Raw genomic sequence first — 13,027 nt, 5'->3', positions numbered from 1 at the left:
AACGGCGCCGCCGGTGTGCCTACACTCATAGAAAATAATGTATTTGAACTTTAAAGACGTGACGCGGCGTGACACGACGCTGCGCTTCTCGTCCACCATGTGACATCGGGGGTTCAACCGTAATTTTACGAAGCTACGAGAATACTTTTTGTGTGCAAAAGAAAAAAAAACTTTATTCAACAATTCGGCGTGACGCAGCTGACACAGAACAGCATACGCTGTTTACATCCAGCTGATACTCTCCAAAATGGCGCTACAGGGTGATGCAGAGGAGACAAATTGTTGAATAAAGTTGTTTTTTTTTCTTTTGCGCACAAAAAGTATTCTCGTAGCTTCGTAAAATTACAGTTGAACCCCTGATGTCACATGGATTATTTTACAGATCTCCTTGCTATGTCTCTGGACTTGGGAACATTTCAGTTGTATTGCTGTCTATGCAGGGTCAGACAGCTCTCAGATTTCATCAAAAATATCTTAATTTGTGTTCCAAAGATGAACGAAGGTCTTACGGGTTTGAAACGACATGAGGGTGAGTAATTAATGACAGAATTTTCATTTTTGGGTGAACTATCCCTTTAAATGATAATTGCACACTAATAATAAAAAAAAGCTTTTTTTCTAATAAAAAGCTCAATGTTTTTAAGTGAAGACACCAACAATTAAATTTGCTGAGGTGAACCAAATGTGGAGCCCATTCTCAATGCTCTTACACACATTGCTAGCTTTAAATCACTTCAAAGTGTTTGTATGACAGCGAGAAGAGAATTACACCGAAACCACATGAGATCACAGAGAGAACTTGATAGTACCTGAAAAGCCTGCAGAGCCAGAGAGTGGTATCCGACAGGATGCGGGTGGTCAGCTTTCTCAATCTTTCCCGTTCCAGGACAGAAATATATGCGGCCAGACTATGTCCCAGTAGAGCCATGTGTCCCTGCTCTGCGACGTACTGCATCCTGCTAAACAGACGTTCATAGTTTTATGACACACGTAGAGGGGTTTATGACACATGCTCTCGGTGCAATATAATGGAGCTGGTCTGTCTTGACGTCAATTTGTAGACCAACCCCAAAGACTACTTCACCATAGGTTTGGTTTATCAGTAAAATAAGGCCTACAACTAACATTACTGAAAAAGACTTTTCTTGAGGACACTTTTCTGTGTTGTTCTATATATAACAGACCTTATTTTACTGATGTATTTTACTTGCACCACCATTCAAAAGTTTGGGGTCTGTGAGAATTTTTTGTAAGATGTTCTTAAAAGAAGTCTCTTCTGCTCTCCAAGCCTGCATTTATTTGATCAAAAATACAGTAAAACCAGTAATATTGTGAAATATTACTACAATTCAAAAACTGTTCCCTATTGTAATATATTTTAAAATGTAGTTTATTCTCATGATATCAAAGCTGAATTTTCAGCATCATTACTTCAGCCTTCAGTGTCACATGATCCTTCAGAAAACATTCTAATAAGCTGACTTGCTGCTCAATAAATATTTCTTATTATTATCAGTGTTGAAAACAGTTGTGCTGCTTAATATTTTTCTGGAAACATGATACTTATTTACAGGATTCTTGTTTTAATTAATAGAAAATAAAAAAAAACAGCATTTACTTGACATAGAAATGTTTTGTAACATTATTTAATGCATCCTTGACCTTGCTGAATACAAGTATTATTATCGTTTATTATAATAAACCTGTTCAAAATTCTCAAGGGATTCATTTCTTGGCTTTAGGACGACAAACTGAGCAGCTCTATAATGCTGTGACCTACCGTTGACCCTGCTTGTCATCATCTCCATGCATCAGGTTCTGGACAAGCTGGAGTATGCTGACAACATCCTGTCCACTGTCAGAAAAAAAATGGAAAAGGCTCTAAAGTGTTTTATAGCTAATATGCACTGACTTTAAACCCCATAAAATGCCTTAGAAATAAGCAGGGTAGAATTACAGAGCAAGACAAGAAACAGTGTAAATGTAAACTGTGATTTACAGTATTAGAGTCTCACTCACTCTCCTTGCAAGGGTCCTGGAATTTCTTTCCAACTCAACTTTCTTCTTTCTTTGCCTTGTTCAGATTCCCTGAATACATCCACACAATGTTATATTAGTTATATGTGAAACTAAACTTTGGACATACTGTCAACCTAACATAAAGATGGCTTAGTATTGGTATTTTAAATGAAATTACTGAAAATATTTTAATATGAAAGGTGAAATCTCACAATTTTCCACTTTCCAAAATCTTCATGGCATCAGAGAGATGGTTTCCCATCTCAGCAAGTGTAGGGTCCATCATCTACACAGTAAAATGTATATGGTTATCCTTAAAGGGTATTGCAGTGAAACATGGAGAACTCGCAAACTTGATGACAATGGCTGTATATCACATTTCTTGTCACATCAAATAAAATGACTCCTCAGGCTTTAACAAAACTCATATTTCACCTGTAGGGCACTTTCGCTGACTATGAGAGAGGAGGAAACATTTAGGCCTCTGTCCTTTTGAGATAATAGTGCGTTCATAACATTATAATATATTTAAGCACAAAATAAATACCACAAATACTATTGGCAGACTTGACAAAAGCTGTTCTACTTGTAAACTGTGCCAGCTTGTGTAAAATAAGCCTGTAGCGCTGTCTTCCTTTATCTGTTCTACACTTATAATTCCTGATATTCAGGATGTGGGGTGTGTTAACGACGAAAACCTGTCGGATGACAAGGCTCGTTTCAACACACTAGCACTCATCTGGTACGTCCACCTTGTCCAGACGATAAAAGATTTAATGTCATGTCCTCATGTGCATCCTGCTATAACACAACACTTCATTTTGCAACACAATTGATTTTTAGATCAAACTTGATCAAGCCTTACGCACTGTGGCTTCTATTGAATCCGGTATAGCTCCGCATCATCCTCCCTATGGCAATGACAGTGAATAAGCTTCCTGTACTTCACTCAAATGAGCGAGTCCTTCAGGGAACGAACGATGTTCTACATTACCTTCACGGGCGGCTTATCCATGCAATGTTGAAAACCTAGTCGCAGGGACTCTCCGTGCCCCCGTGCGTGTGTTGTGTAATTTTAGGGAAGCAAATCCAAAAAGCACAAAAATCCACCTCAGGTACCCTTTCTCTTCGTTATTTGTATAGTCAATTTAATAGTGTTACTTCCTGGTGTCATGCCGCTCCACGCTGGCAGCGCTGACGTAGCCTAAACATACGCCCCCTCTACAGTCTTCGTGAGCTCCTCGGTTTACCACATAGACTGTGGTTTACCCCATGCAAAGACATGTAATGATGCAGTGTAGTGTGATGTGGAGTCCGACCCGAATCGGTTCTTTCGAACAGTTCGTTGCAAAAACTAATTGGTTCGAAAAATCTTTTACATCATCACGTGGTCTCTGACGTCACATGCTTTTATGATTAAATAAAAGTAACGTGTCCATGTTCAGTTTGTTGTTGTCATAACTGAGCTCATAAAAACATAGTAATTGAGAACCAAAATAGGATTTGGATTAAAAATAATCAACATCACTTGACTCGGTTGAAAAGTTTTTGCAATTTTTTAATTAAAATTCTATTCACCAAAACTAATCAGATTCGTGTGATACAACTGTCGTACAAGTAAGTCGTAAACCTGTTTAATTAAACATTTTTATTTGTAAAATTGCTGTTATTCAAATATTTTATACTTTACTTTTCATTACGAATCGGAAATGTTCGGAACAGACTTCTCCGATTCGTTTAGCTGATTTTTCGTTCAGAGGTTTTTTTGAGGTTTGAGGGATTTTTCAACTGCTGTATATTTGATTTAGACATCACTGAATTATTCTCTGTAAAGGAGGTTGTTCATGGGCTAACTGGTAAAGTGGCTTCTTTTGGGTGGGTCATCAATGGTGGGTCATCAATACCTTGTATATTAAAGGCACATTATGTAAGATTTTTTTTATTAAAATATCCAAAAAATACTAGAACAGTTTTATATATTTTACTGACTTGTGTACTTACATTATACCAAATGTTTTGAAGAATGTTTAAACCCAGAGAAATAAGCAATTTTAACTAGTGACACGGACCGTGTCTATAGTGTCATTGTGTCGCCTGCCAATTACGTCATACACCCTCGATTTCCGGTTTAGAAAACATGGAAACACCAAAGATGCTTTAATATGCTATGCATTTTATTAGACAGGTGACGACTGCACAGAGTAGCATTATAACAGAACGTTCCAATGTATCTAGTATGATAAAACAGCGCTGCTTTCCGGAAGGAGCGGAAGCGGTCGACTGTGGAATAATAAAAGCTCCGCTGATTTCGAGCCATGTGTCGCGCTCGATCAGCGGCCTCATTTCGCTTCGACGGCTTTCCGCCTCACTCTGCTTCATACTACAAAGTTAATAAATCTTTAATACATTAGCTCATCCATGAACATGATTTCTGCCGGAGTCCCGTCGGATTGCATCGGCTGTGGGGATGAAGACCACAACTCCCATGATTCCACACCCAGTCACCTAACTACGCCTTTGTTTCTTTGTTTGTTTTGAATACGCGCCCTCTAGTGGCAAAAAAATTACATATTGTGCCTTTAAAAAACTTTTCTCGCCAGTCTGCAAATATGTCCTCTTTGCCCTCCAAGAAACTCACACCTGTGAATGTGATTCATTGAAACGATCCGACTTAAATAAACATTCGTTCAAACAGTGGCACATAACATTAGCTTAAGATTTATATGAGGCATATATAAGGATGAAATATGTTAACATTGTGTAAGCACAAAAGTCTCAGTAAATGTTGATCGCACGAACATAAAATCTAGCAACTGGTTTTACTGAGTATGTGGTGGATCTTTATTATATACAGATCAGATTTAAACGCGCCACACTTGAACGCGCGGGCAGATTAATGTGGGATTTGAGCACCTGACTAAGTAACGGGAAACTGCTGATCACTGGATCAACGCCCGCTGTAACCTTTTCATTTAACTGCTAAATGGATTAATGAATGTAATTCTTATTTTTGCCTTGCTGTGTCTTTTAAAGTCAAAGAAGATGGACTGAACCGAAGCACTCGATTGATCTGTGTTTTATTTGGCAGTGCTTTGCCTTTGTAATGTTTCTGAAGGATGTTCACCAAGAGTCACAATGAGCTGTCAAACCATTAATCTGTAATTTATTGTGCATTTTAAATATATTGAACAAGACTGACTAGAAATAATAGAGTTTAATAGAATATTGAACTTGTAGAGCAACATATTTTATGAGTTTAGCTACGGCCGTTTGTCAATGTCAGGTCACCGCTTTGTTTCGTGTCCATCGACGTCATTTACAAAGGTTAGGAAGTAGGCCTACAAGTTTCCGTTTTGTTGAACATGAGAAAAAAAAATTTCAGACGAGCAAAGGTATTGCCTTGGATAAGCAATGTGACTCTGTACGGATGCTTGTTCGCCGGTGGGGATTTCGTGCATCAGTGCATGATCGCACAGAGAGAGGAAATGGACTGGAGGCACACGAGAAACGTGGCGATTGTGGCGCTGAGCTTTCAAGGTAACTTCAATTACTTCTGGTTGCGAGCCTTAGAACATCGTTTCCCGGGAAGATCGGCCAGTATGATTTTACGCAAACTGCTTTTGGACCAAACTTTTGCTTCACCTTTGGCGACCAGTGTCTTCTACACAGGTAATGTACTGTATTAATGTCAATCACAGTCACATATATCACACTTATTTGTTTAATCACTCAATTCATTGTCTTCACAGGTGTGAGTTTCTTGGAGGGCAAAGAGGACATATTTGCAGACTGGCGAGAAAAGTTTTTTAATACATACAAGGTAGGCCCATTGATGACCGACCAAAAAGAAGACATCTTTTACCAGTTAGCCCATGAACAACCTCCTTTACAGAAAATAATCCAGCGATGTCTAAATCAAATATGGACACTAGTTGAAAAATCCTTCTGAACCTGAAAAGTTCTGAACCTTTTGTGTCTTTCTAGAGCCTTCTGTGTCTTTCTAGAGTCTATATTTTGTACTGACGTCAAGATGTCTCTCTCTCTCCTCTCCTCTATCTCTATATGTATACATAATATAAATGTAATACATTAATTTACAAGATGACATACAAAAGTAATTTTAGTTTGTCATTTATTAGGTTTGTATTCGAAAGGGTTATACATTTACAAATGTTATAAATTATTATAAAATGATATTGAGAACATCTAGCTTTTTATGGCTGATAGTGTAAATATATTTTTACATTTCAGACTGGACTAATGTACTGGCCATTCATGCAGGTAAGAACCACATTCTGTCACCATATTATATATATATATATATATATATATATACACAACCAGATAAATGTGCCATAAGCACTTCTTGATCCTTTGCTTTGTCAGTATTCTTAAACTGCATTCTGTTCATTTTTCTCATCTAATCACGATTTATGTTGATTAGTCTGTATTTTCTTTCAGTTTCTGAATTTTGTTCTGTTGCCTCTCTACCTGAGGACGGCATTCATGGGCTGTTCAGCATTCTTGTGGGCCACGTTCTTATGTTTCTCGCGACAGAGTGGGGATGGCACAGTAGCAGTGGCCTTAGCTTGGATCATGGCCCCCAAAAAACGGTTTCAACCTCGCAGTACCGACGAGGAGAAATAGAGACACAGTGGCGCATATGAATAACATTGTGCCTTTGCGGATGGACAGTTGAGTCCCACAATGGTACTGTATCGAGGCTGTGTTGTGTTTATAACTCTTGTTGCTTTTGATCTTAATAAGAGTGGTATAAAATTAACTTATACGTGTACACCTTTCATTTCTTTTTATGTTGAACAACCCAATTTTACTTTATATAGTTTTTTGTTTTATGTGATTCAATTTATTTATTTATTACTGAGGGGAAATGCATTGTGTCTTTAAGAATTTCACTGGGTGGTTTGGACGGGCCTTTTGTGCCCCAGGTTAGGTTGCTATTCAACCCAAATACCTTATTAATTTATTGAAATATTTTTAAAAAAATGGACATACTGTGTGTGCAGTGTTTTATCCAAACGTAACTGTCTTTCTAAAGAGAAATGAAGACGCATTCACTCATAAGGTTTACATGCACATGTACTCATAAGGGATGCAGTATTAAAAAGATTTGTATCTTATTAAACTTGTAAAAAATATATTTATTGTGATTACATATTGCTTTCCACAGTTTACACAATGCATTTTAGATAAACCAGTGTTTGCTTTGTTTGTAGGTGAGTTGTACAGTTTCTTGTGATGCTGTTTTTATGGAAGTGTATGTGAGAGGTGATGTGTTTAACCATGCAGAATTGAGAAACGCGACAGCTTAATGTAGATTTTATGAGATATTGAGGGTGATGCTGGGTAACAGATAAACAGCTTTTCCGGTACTGATTGTCTGTGTTGGATTAGGCAGGATCACACACTTGCTAATCTTAGAAGGGCAAAAATGTCTGGTGTGCGCGCCGCTCACTGCATGCAGTGACCTCTGACAACAGGACAGAAAAAAAACTCTGTTAGGTACTGTGTACATTCATGTCATGACTTTAGCATATTAGTTTCAAAAATGCCTTTTCATTTTGGTTTTTAAATGTATGTTGTTTTTAGACAAATTAAGAATGATGAGAATAAACATCAGAAAGTCATAGATTAAATACTTGCCATTTCTTACATGAAGTTTGCATGACACACCATTTGTATCAAGTTACTTTTTATTTAATTAATGAATAATGCATTTATATAGTGCTTTATTGTGTATGCGCTTTACAATCATGTGGGGGGTCTCTCCTCAACCACCACCAGTGTGCAGCATCCACCTGGATGATGTGACAGCAGCCACAGGACAACGGCACCAGTGCGCTCACCACACACCAGCTACAGGTGGAGAGGAGAGAGAGTCATAGAGCCAATCAAGTGGATGGGGATTATTAGGAGGCCATGAGAGACAAGGGCCAGTGGAGGGAATTTGGCCAGGACACCGGGGTTACACCCCCACTCTTTATAAGAAGTGCCATGGGATTTTTTTCTTTTTAATGACCACAGAGAGTCAGGACCTCGGTTTAACGTCTCATCCGATAGACGGTGCTCTTTGACCGTATAGTGTCCCCGTCACTATACTGGGGTGTTAGGACCCACACAGACCACAGGGTGAGCACCCCCTGCTGGCCTCACTAACACCTCTTCCAACAGCAACCTAGTTTTCCCAGGAGGTCTCCCATCCAGGTACTGACCAGGTTGAACCCTGCTTAGCTTCAGTGGGCAACCAGTCTTGGGCTGCAGTGTGATATGGCTGTTACTGCATTTATATATTTAAAAAGCAAACTTGGAACTCAAGGATTTAAGAAAATTATTTTTTCTTATTTTTAAATGTGCTAAATGTGCAGTGGTTCTCAACCAGGGAGCTGGAGCCCACAAAGGGAGTCTGAGCAGACTTCCGAGGAGGACTCAAGATGATGTAAAATGCTTAAAAATAAGGTAAAACTAAAAATCAAGATGAAAACTGGCATGAATTTTTAATTAATAAATTTTAAAAGTCAAGGAAATTTCTTTAATAAATATATAGATATTTCTTCTAGTTATGTCAGCTAACTGAAACTGTGAAGAAATTGCCATAGTTCTGAGTTAAAGATAATTTTAATACCTTGTCCTATAAATCACAATGTGGAAAAGTCACATAAATATATTCATATAATTTTAATGTAATTATTATAGTTAATATATTGACATTCCTGGTTACTGTAAATTAAAATGTTTGAAAACAAGAAACCTTGTCACTACAGCAGAAGTACCAGAAGTCTACATGGGGACCTTAAAATATTGTCTTGGATAATGAGAGGCCATCCAGTCAAAAAGGTTGAAGACCACTGAAATGTGTTTATGTTCTAAATGTGTGTACATTTCTAGATTTCATCTTTTTTTTTTTAGCTTTTGAGTTTTTGGATATAAAAAGACAGTCCAGGGTTGCATTTCCCAAAAGCACTGTGAGCAAGTTTATTGTAAAGATCATTGCCACCAGGCTCACATTACTTTTGAGAAACATGGCCCAGATAAGGTTTTACCCAAGATCTTACCTAAACCTTACATTTTCATTACATATTTTGGTATAGCCAAGCTACTGTCAAAAATAAATAAATAAGTGAATGAATAATCAAATACAAATATTTTATATTTGTACAATAATATTATATATCATATATCATATACAAATACAACTATCATTTCAATTCAAATTATACAAACTTACCACATTGATGTATTATAATTTTAATGTTATTAATATATTATTAATATCGCCTACATTTTATTTTATTACATAGTCATTGTTACTACAAAACTAAATTTTCCCTGAACATCTGGTATATTGGAAAACCAGCACTGCCATCCAAAAAAAGATTACAGAAACATTCTAAACCCATTCTGATAGGCTACTACTGTAAAAAATTGTAAATAGTTATAAATAGTTGTAGTATCAGAATCAGAAGATTACTGAAGTACGTTTCAGTCTTTCAACTTCAAAGTGTCATGTTCAGTTCAGTGTGTTACTTGCACATTCTTTCTATATAAATTGTGAAATTTTCTAGCAATTTTTGAGTTAAATGTTTTCCACACCAAATGATTTTCAGTGTATGTTTTTGTTACTCCAAAAAACCTGAAAATATCAAACAAAAACCGTCAATTGAAGGCACACTGTACAGCAAGTGTACCTGAAGTGCTAGTGTTGTGTCGGACACTCGGGGCAGCACAGCTCAGGTGTACTGTATCTAGGTGAGTCTGTATTTAAGACGCACCCACCGCTCTATGCCACTCCCTTCCAGGTGAAGTGGTAACGGAGAGATCCTTCCTTCGCGCCGCTTACCTATGAAACAACCGGAAACCCTTCTATAGTCTTAATGTAGACAGCTGCTATTTTCAAAAAAGCAATTCAACAGTCCCAACCGACCAAAGGTAACAGTAAAAACAGCTTGACGATGGAGGCAGCGCCGGGCGGTCTCGGGCGCTGTTCGTGCGCGTTCTGGCTTGCGGTGGCTTTCGACGTTCTTGGTCTCGTCATATTATTGCTCGGCGTGTTTGGAGACTTGTTTTTCTACGACTTTTTGATATACGCAGGAGCCATCATCATTTTCCTGAGTCTCATTTGGTGGGTTTTCTGGTACACGGGTAATATTGAGGTGCCCCCCGAGGAGCTTGAGGATGATGTGGGGTTGCTGAAGAAGGGCAGGGGTTTGGCAGGGGTTGTCAGGAGGTTCTCCAGCCGCCTCTCGAGCGGAATCAGAAACTCCCTCAGGAGAAATGGGGGGCCCCGTGGTCAAGGTGCAGTGGCCAGTCAAGCAAAGCTCAGAAGAGATGGCAGTCAGGTACCAGTGGCTTTTGCAATGACCTCTCAGGATAATGTGAGCACTGTATCTGCGACAGTGACCGGAGGACAGACTCTCAGAACAGAAACACAGGCCATATGAACCATCACGTACAGGTTAATACCATTTAATTATGTCTGGTTGTCTATTTTGCATCACTAATTAAGGTAATAACAATGCCAACTTCATCAGTTTATCAATTAATGTTTGATGAAATGTTTCAAACAAGTTTAAAAAAAAATGTTTTATGACTGTTTCTACTTATTCTTGATTTAATAACTGGCATGACAAAAAAGCTGCTCATAGAGAGAAAGGAAACATGTCAATGAAATGACTTTGAGGAAGTATTTGCATCATAAGTAAGGGCAGATCACTCTGTTAAACATCAACCAAACCTACAGTATCATATAAACAATGGAGACTTACAGTCTAAAGTATAACAGATGTATCTTCATATTTAAGAGGATTCACCCTGCTAATGTACTATATGAATATTGTTTTACTACATGATATAGGCCTAACTCATAATTTGCACAATGTTATGTAAAAAAAAAAAAAAATAAGCAAAACTGAGTATTTATAAACTTTATATGAAAAGTGTATGAAAACACAAATTCATTGTTTTCCAAGTGGATTCAATAGGCTAAATAATATAGATAGACACAGACAGTAGGATAAAATAATAGAACAAATACACACAAGAGAGAGAAAGAGACCTTTTAAATGACAAAAATAAAAGTTTCAACATTTTCTTGTTTTATTTTAACAGGTTACAGAAGAGGATATTCAACCATATGGCATTGCCTAAGCGGACTTTTGTTTTTCTCTCCTGTTGCAATATTAATTTTTTGACTTTGGTGTTTTTATTGAAAATGTTTACAATTGAATTATGTTTTGTACTATGTCGATTTGATTGATTTTGTGTTTCATGCTTTATACCACACTATTTTGAGATTATGCACTGACAAGAATGGCTGTATGACAAAATAAATACAATTATGTATTTTCCGACATTTAATAGTCTGTTTTATATGTGAGTTTCGACCAACGGGATTGTAACCCAGACATGTTCTAGTGTCCTGCTTTTATCGAATCTCATCTCTACTGTACAACCTTTGGACATTGAGAAGTGTTATTAGGTTTGCTTCCTCTTATCTTTGTTTGCTCATACCAATTTAGAAGCAGCAGTGTAAATGAACCGGATGGATGGCAGACGGTTTGATAGTTAACTCAACGAAAGTGTCCTCTTTTATTCACAACAGTTTTCTAGATATTTATATGCAGCTTTCAGGTGGATCTCAGGTGCCTTTTATGCAGTTTCAGATGCATTCATACATTGACACTATTTTTTTTTTTTTAATTACCTGTTTGAAACTATTGCACAATTAAGCTAAGCAAAGAATCTGGAAAAGATCATTTACTGTAAAAGATAATTTCACTTAAGACTGTATTGTTCAACAGGGCAAATCTTATGAAAGAACATTTGTATTGTGACATTCTTTTCATGACAATACCAAAACAAAATTCTCAAATCTTATGTGCCTGTGGTCTTCAATAAAGAGTCCACCAATTATTGTTTGATTTCTCACAAATTTTACAAAAATACTGTAGCCTATTAAGAAAACAATATTAAAGGTATAGTTCACCCCAAAAAGAAAATTCTGTCATCATTTACTCACCTTCATGCCATTTCAAACTTGTAGGACTTTCTTCTGTGGAACATGAAAGAACAGTGGGTCTTTTTTTTTTTTATTCCTTTAAGTTACCAAAACCTCAGATAAATATTTTACATCCCACATTAATTTCTTACATAAAAAGAGTAATGTAGCCTATAAAGAGTATATAATTATTTTACTGCATTTACAATGTAAGCATTTTGTATACAGTATACAGTTTATTTATTTTTTTTATACTGGCTTTTTCAGCACCGTCTTTGCGCTTTCGATCATCCATTTTTATAATTTTTTGCTCTCATATCTCCAACATCTGACTTTTTTTTTCTGAGCAAGGTGCCGCTGTCGGAGGAGTCAACAGATAATTGCCAATTAACTTCAGAAATGGAAAATAAGGGACAATTGTGATTCTTTATAACAAAATAAGGGACAGAATAAGGGACGCTCAAAATATTTGTACTGTACCATAATGTATGTAAATGTATGTTCAGTAATAAATCACATAAAAACTAAAAAAAAATTTAAAAAAAAAAAAAAAAAAGAATTTTTAAAAAGTAAAAAAAGATTTTTTTTTATGTCATACAAAAAAAATGTCATCGGCCTGAGTAAATTGTACCATTATAGAATAGTGACTGCACAAGTAGTGCAGTAATTTAGGAGGTGAAAATACTGTGAAATTACATACTGTAACGGGGTGAAGAATCACACGACAAGTAATCTCAATCAATACCTCGGAGGGTGGATTTATTGGTGTGGTGGGTGCGAGGGAGAAAGGTCCAGGTAGGTGCTCCGGTGCCATGAGTGCTCTCTTCCGTCTTCCCAGTGCAGAGGGTCCGTGCAGTGCTCCTGTGGGGCTGGTCGGTCACACGCTGCTTTCTGTGGGAAAAATGAGAGGGCAAGTTAGTGCTCAGTCTCATGGAGGAATCTCCTAGATGGCAGGGCTTGCGTGGCTTATGTAGCCGCCGCCTGATGAGGTGA

The 13,027-nt window shown here is 37.2% G+C and overlaps 3 protein-coding genes across 4 annotated transcripts in view; 2 read left to right on the top strand and 1 right to left on the bottom strand.

Moving 5' to 3' along the window:
• The window catches only part of LOC107688145 (pyridoxal-dependent decarboxylase domain-containing protein 1-like), a 14,512-nt gene extending 11,128 nt beyond the window's left edge, over nucleotides 1-3,384 (bottom strand). Inside the window, exons 1-5 of the mRNA XM_016485726.1 lie at nucleotides 3,014-3,384; nucleotides 2,232-2,305; nucleotides 2,020-2,088; nucleotides 1,781-1,855; nucleotides 810-956 (exon numbers count right to left, since the gene is read on the bottom strand). Of these exons, the coding sequence (XP_016341212.1) occupies nucleotides 810-956; nucleotides 1,781-1,855; nucleotides 2,020-2,088; nucleotides 2,232-2,305; nucleotides 3,014-3,034 (386 nt within the window). The 5' untranslated portion in view covers nucleotides 3,035-3,384. The remainder of the gene's footprint in view (nucleotides 1-809; nucleotides 957-1,780; nucleotides 1,856-2,019; nucleotides 2,089-2,231; nucleotides 2,306-3,013) is intronic.
• LOC107688121 (RNA polymerase I-specific transcription initiation factor RRN3-like) overlaps nucleotides 869-13,027 on the top strand; it is a 24,837-nt gene continuing 12,678 nt past the window's right edge. For both annotated transcript variants that reach the window (XM_016485696.1, XM_016485694.1), the window contains exon 1: nucleotides 869-879. The gene's annotated coding sequence lies outside the window, so the exon portion shown is untranslated. The remainder of the gene's footprint in view (nucleotides 880-13,027) is intronic.
• Nucleotides 4,962-7,519, top strand: LOC107688122 (mpv17-like protein). The gene is made up of 4 exons (XM_016485697.1): nucleotides 4,962-5,688; nucleotides 5,769-5,839; nucleotides 6,271-6,300; nucleotides 6,481-7,519. The coding sequence occupies exons 1-4, from the start codon at nucleotides 5,382-5,384 to the stop codon at nucleotides 6,664-6,666; spliced, it is 594 nt and encodes a 197-aa protein (XP_016341183.1). The 5' UTR covers nucleotides 4,962-5,381; the 3' UTR covers nucleotides 6,667-7,519.

The sequence above is a fragment of the Sinocyclocheilus anshuiensis genome, unplaced genomic scaffold, assembly GCF_001515605.1.
Source record: "Sinocyclocheilus anshuiensis isolate Anshui unplaced genomic scaffold, SAMN03320099.WGS_v1.1 scaffold249, whole genome shotgun sequence".
Lineage (NCBI taxonomy): Eukaryota > Metazoa > Chordata > Actinopteri > Cypriniformes > Cyprinidae > Sinocyclocheilus > Sinocyclocheilus anshuiensis.
This window is presented reverse-complemented; position numbering and strand designations above follow the sequence as displayed.

What these genes read in the sequence shown, in the direction of transcription:
- LOC107688122 (XM_016485697.1), top strand. Translation starts at nt 5,382, where the DNA reads ATGAGAAAAAAAAATTTCAGACGAGCAAAGGTATTGCCTTGGATAAGC. An exon ending in AGTTTTTTAATACATACAAG is followed by an intron (nt 5,840 to 6,270) that starts GTAGGCCCATTG and finishes TTTACATTTCAG; the next exon opens with ACTGGACTAATGTACTGGCC. An exon ending in TGTACTGGCCATTCATGCAG is followed by an intron (nt 6,301 to 6,480) that starts GTAAGAACCACA and finishes ATTTTCTTTCAG; the next exon opens with TTTCTGAATTTTGTTCTGTT.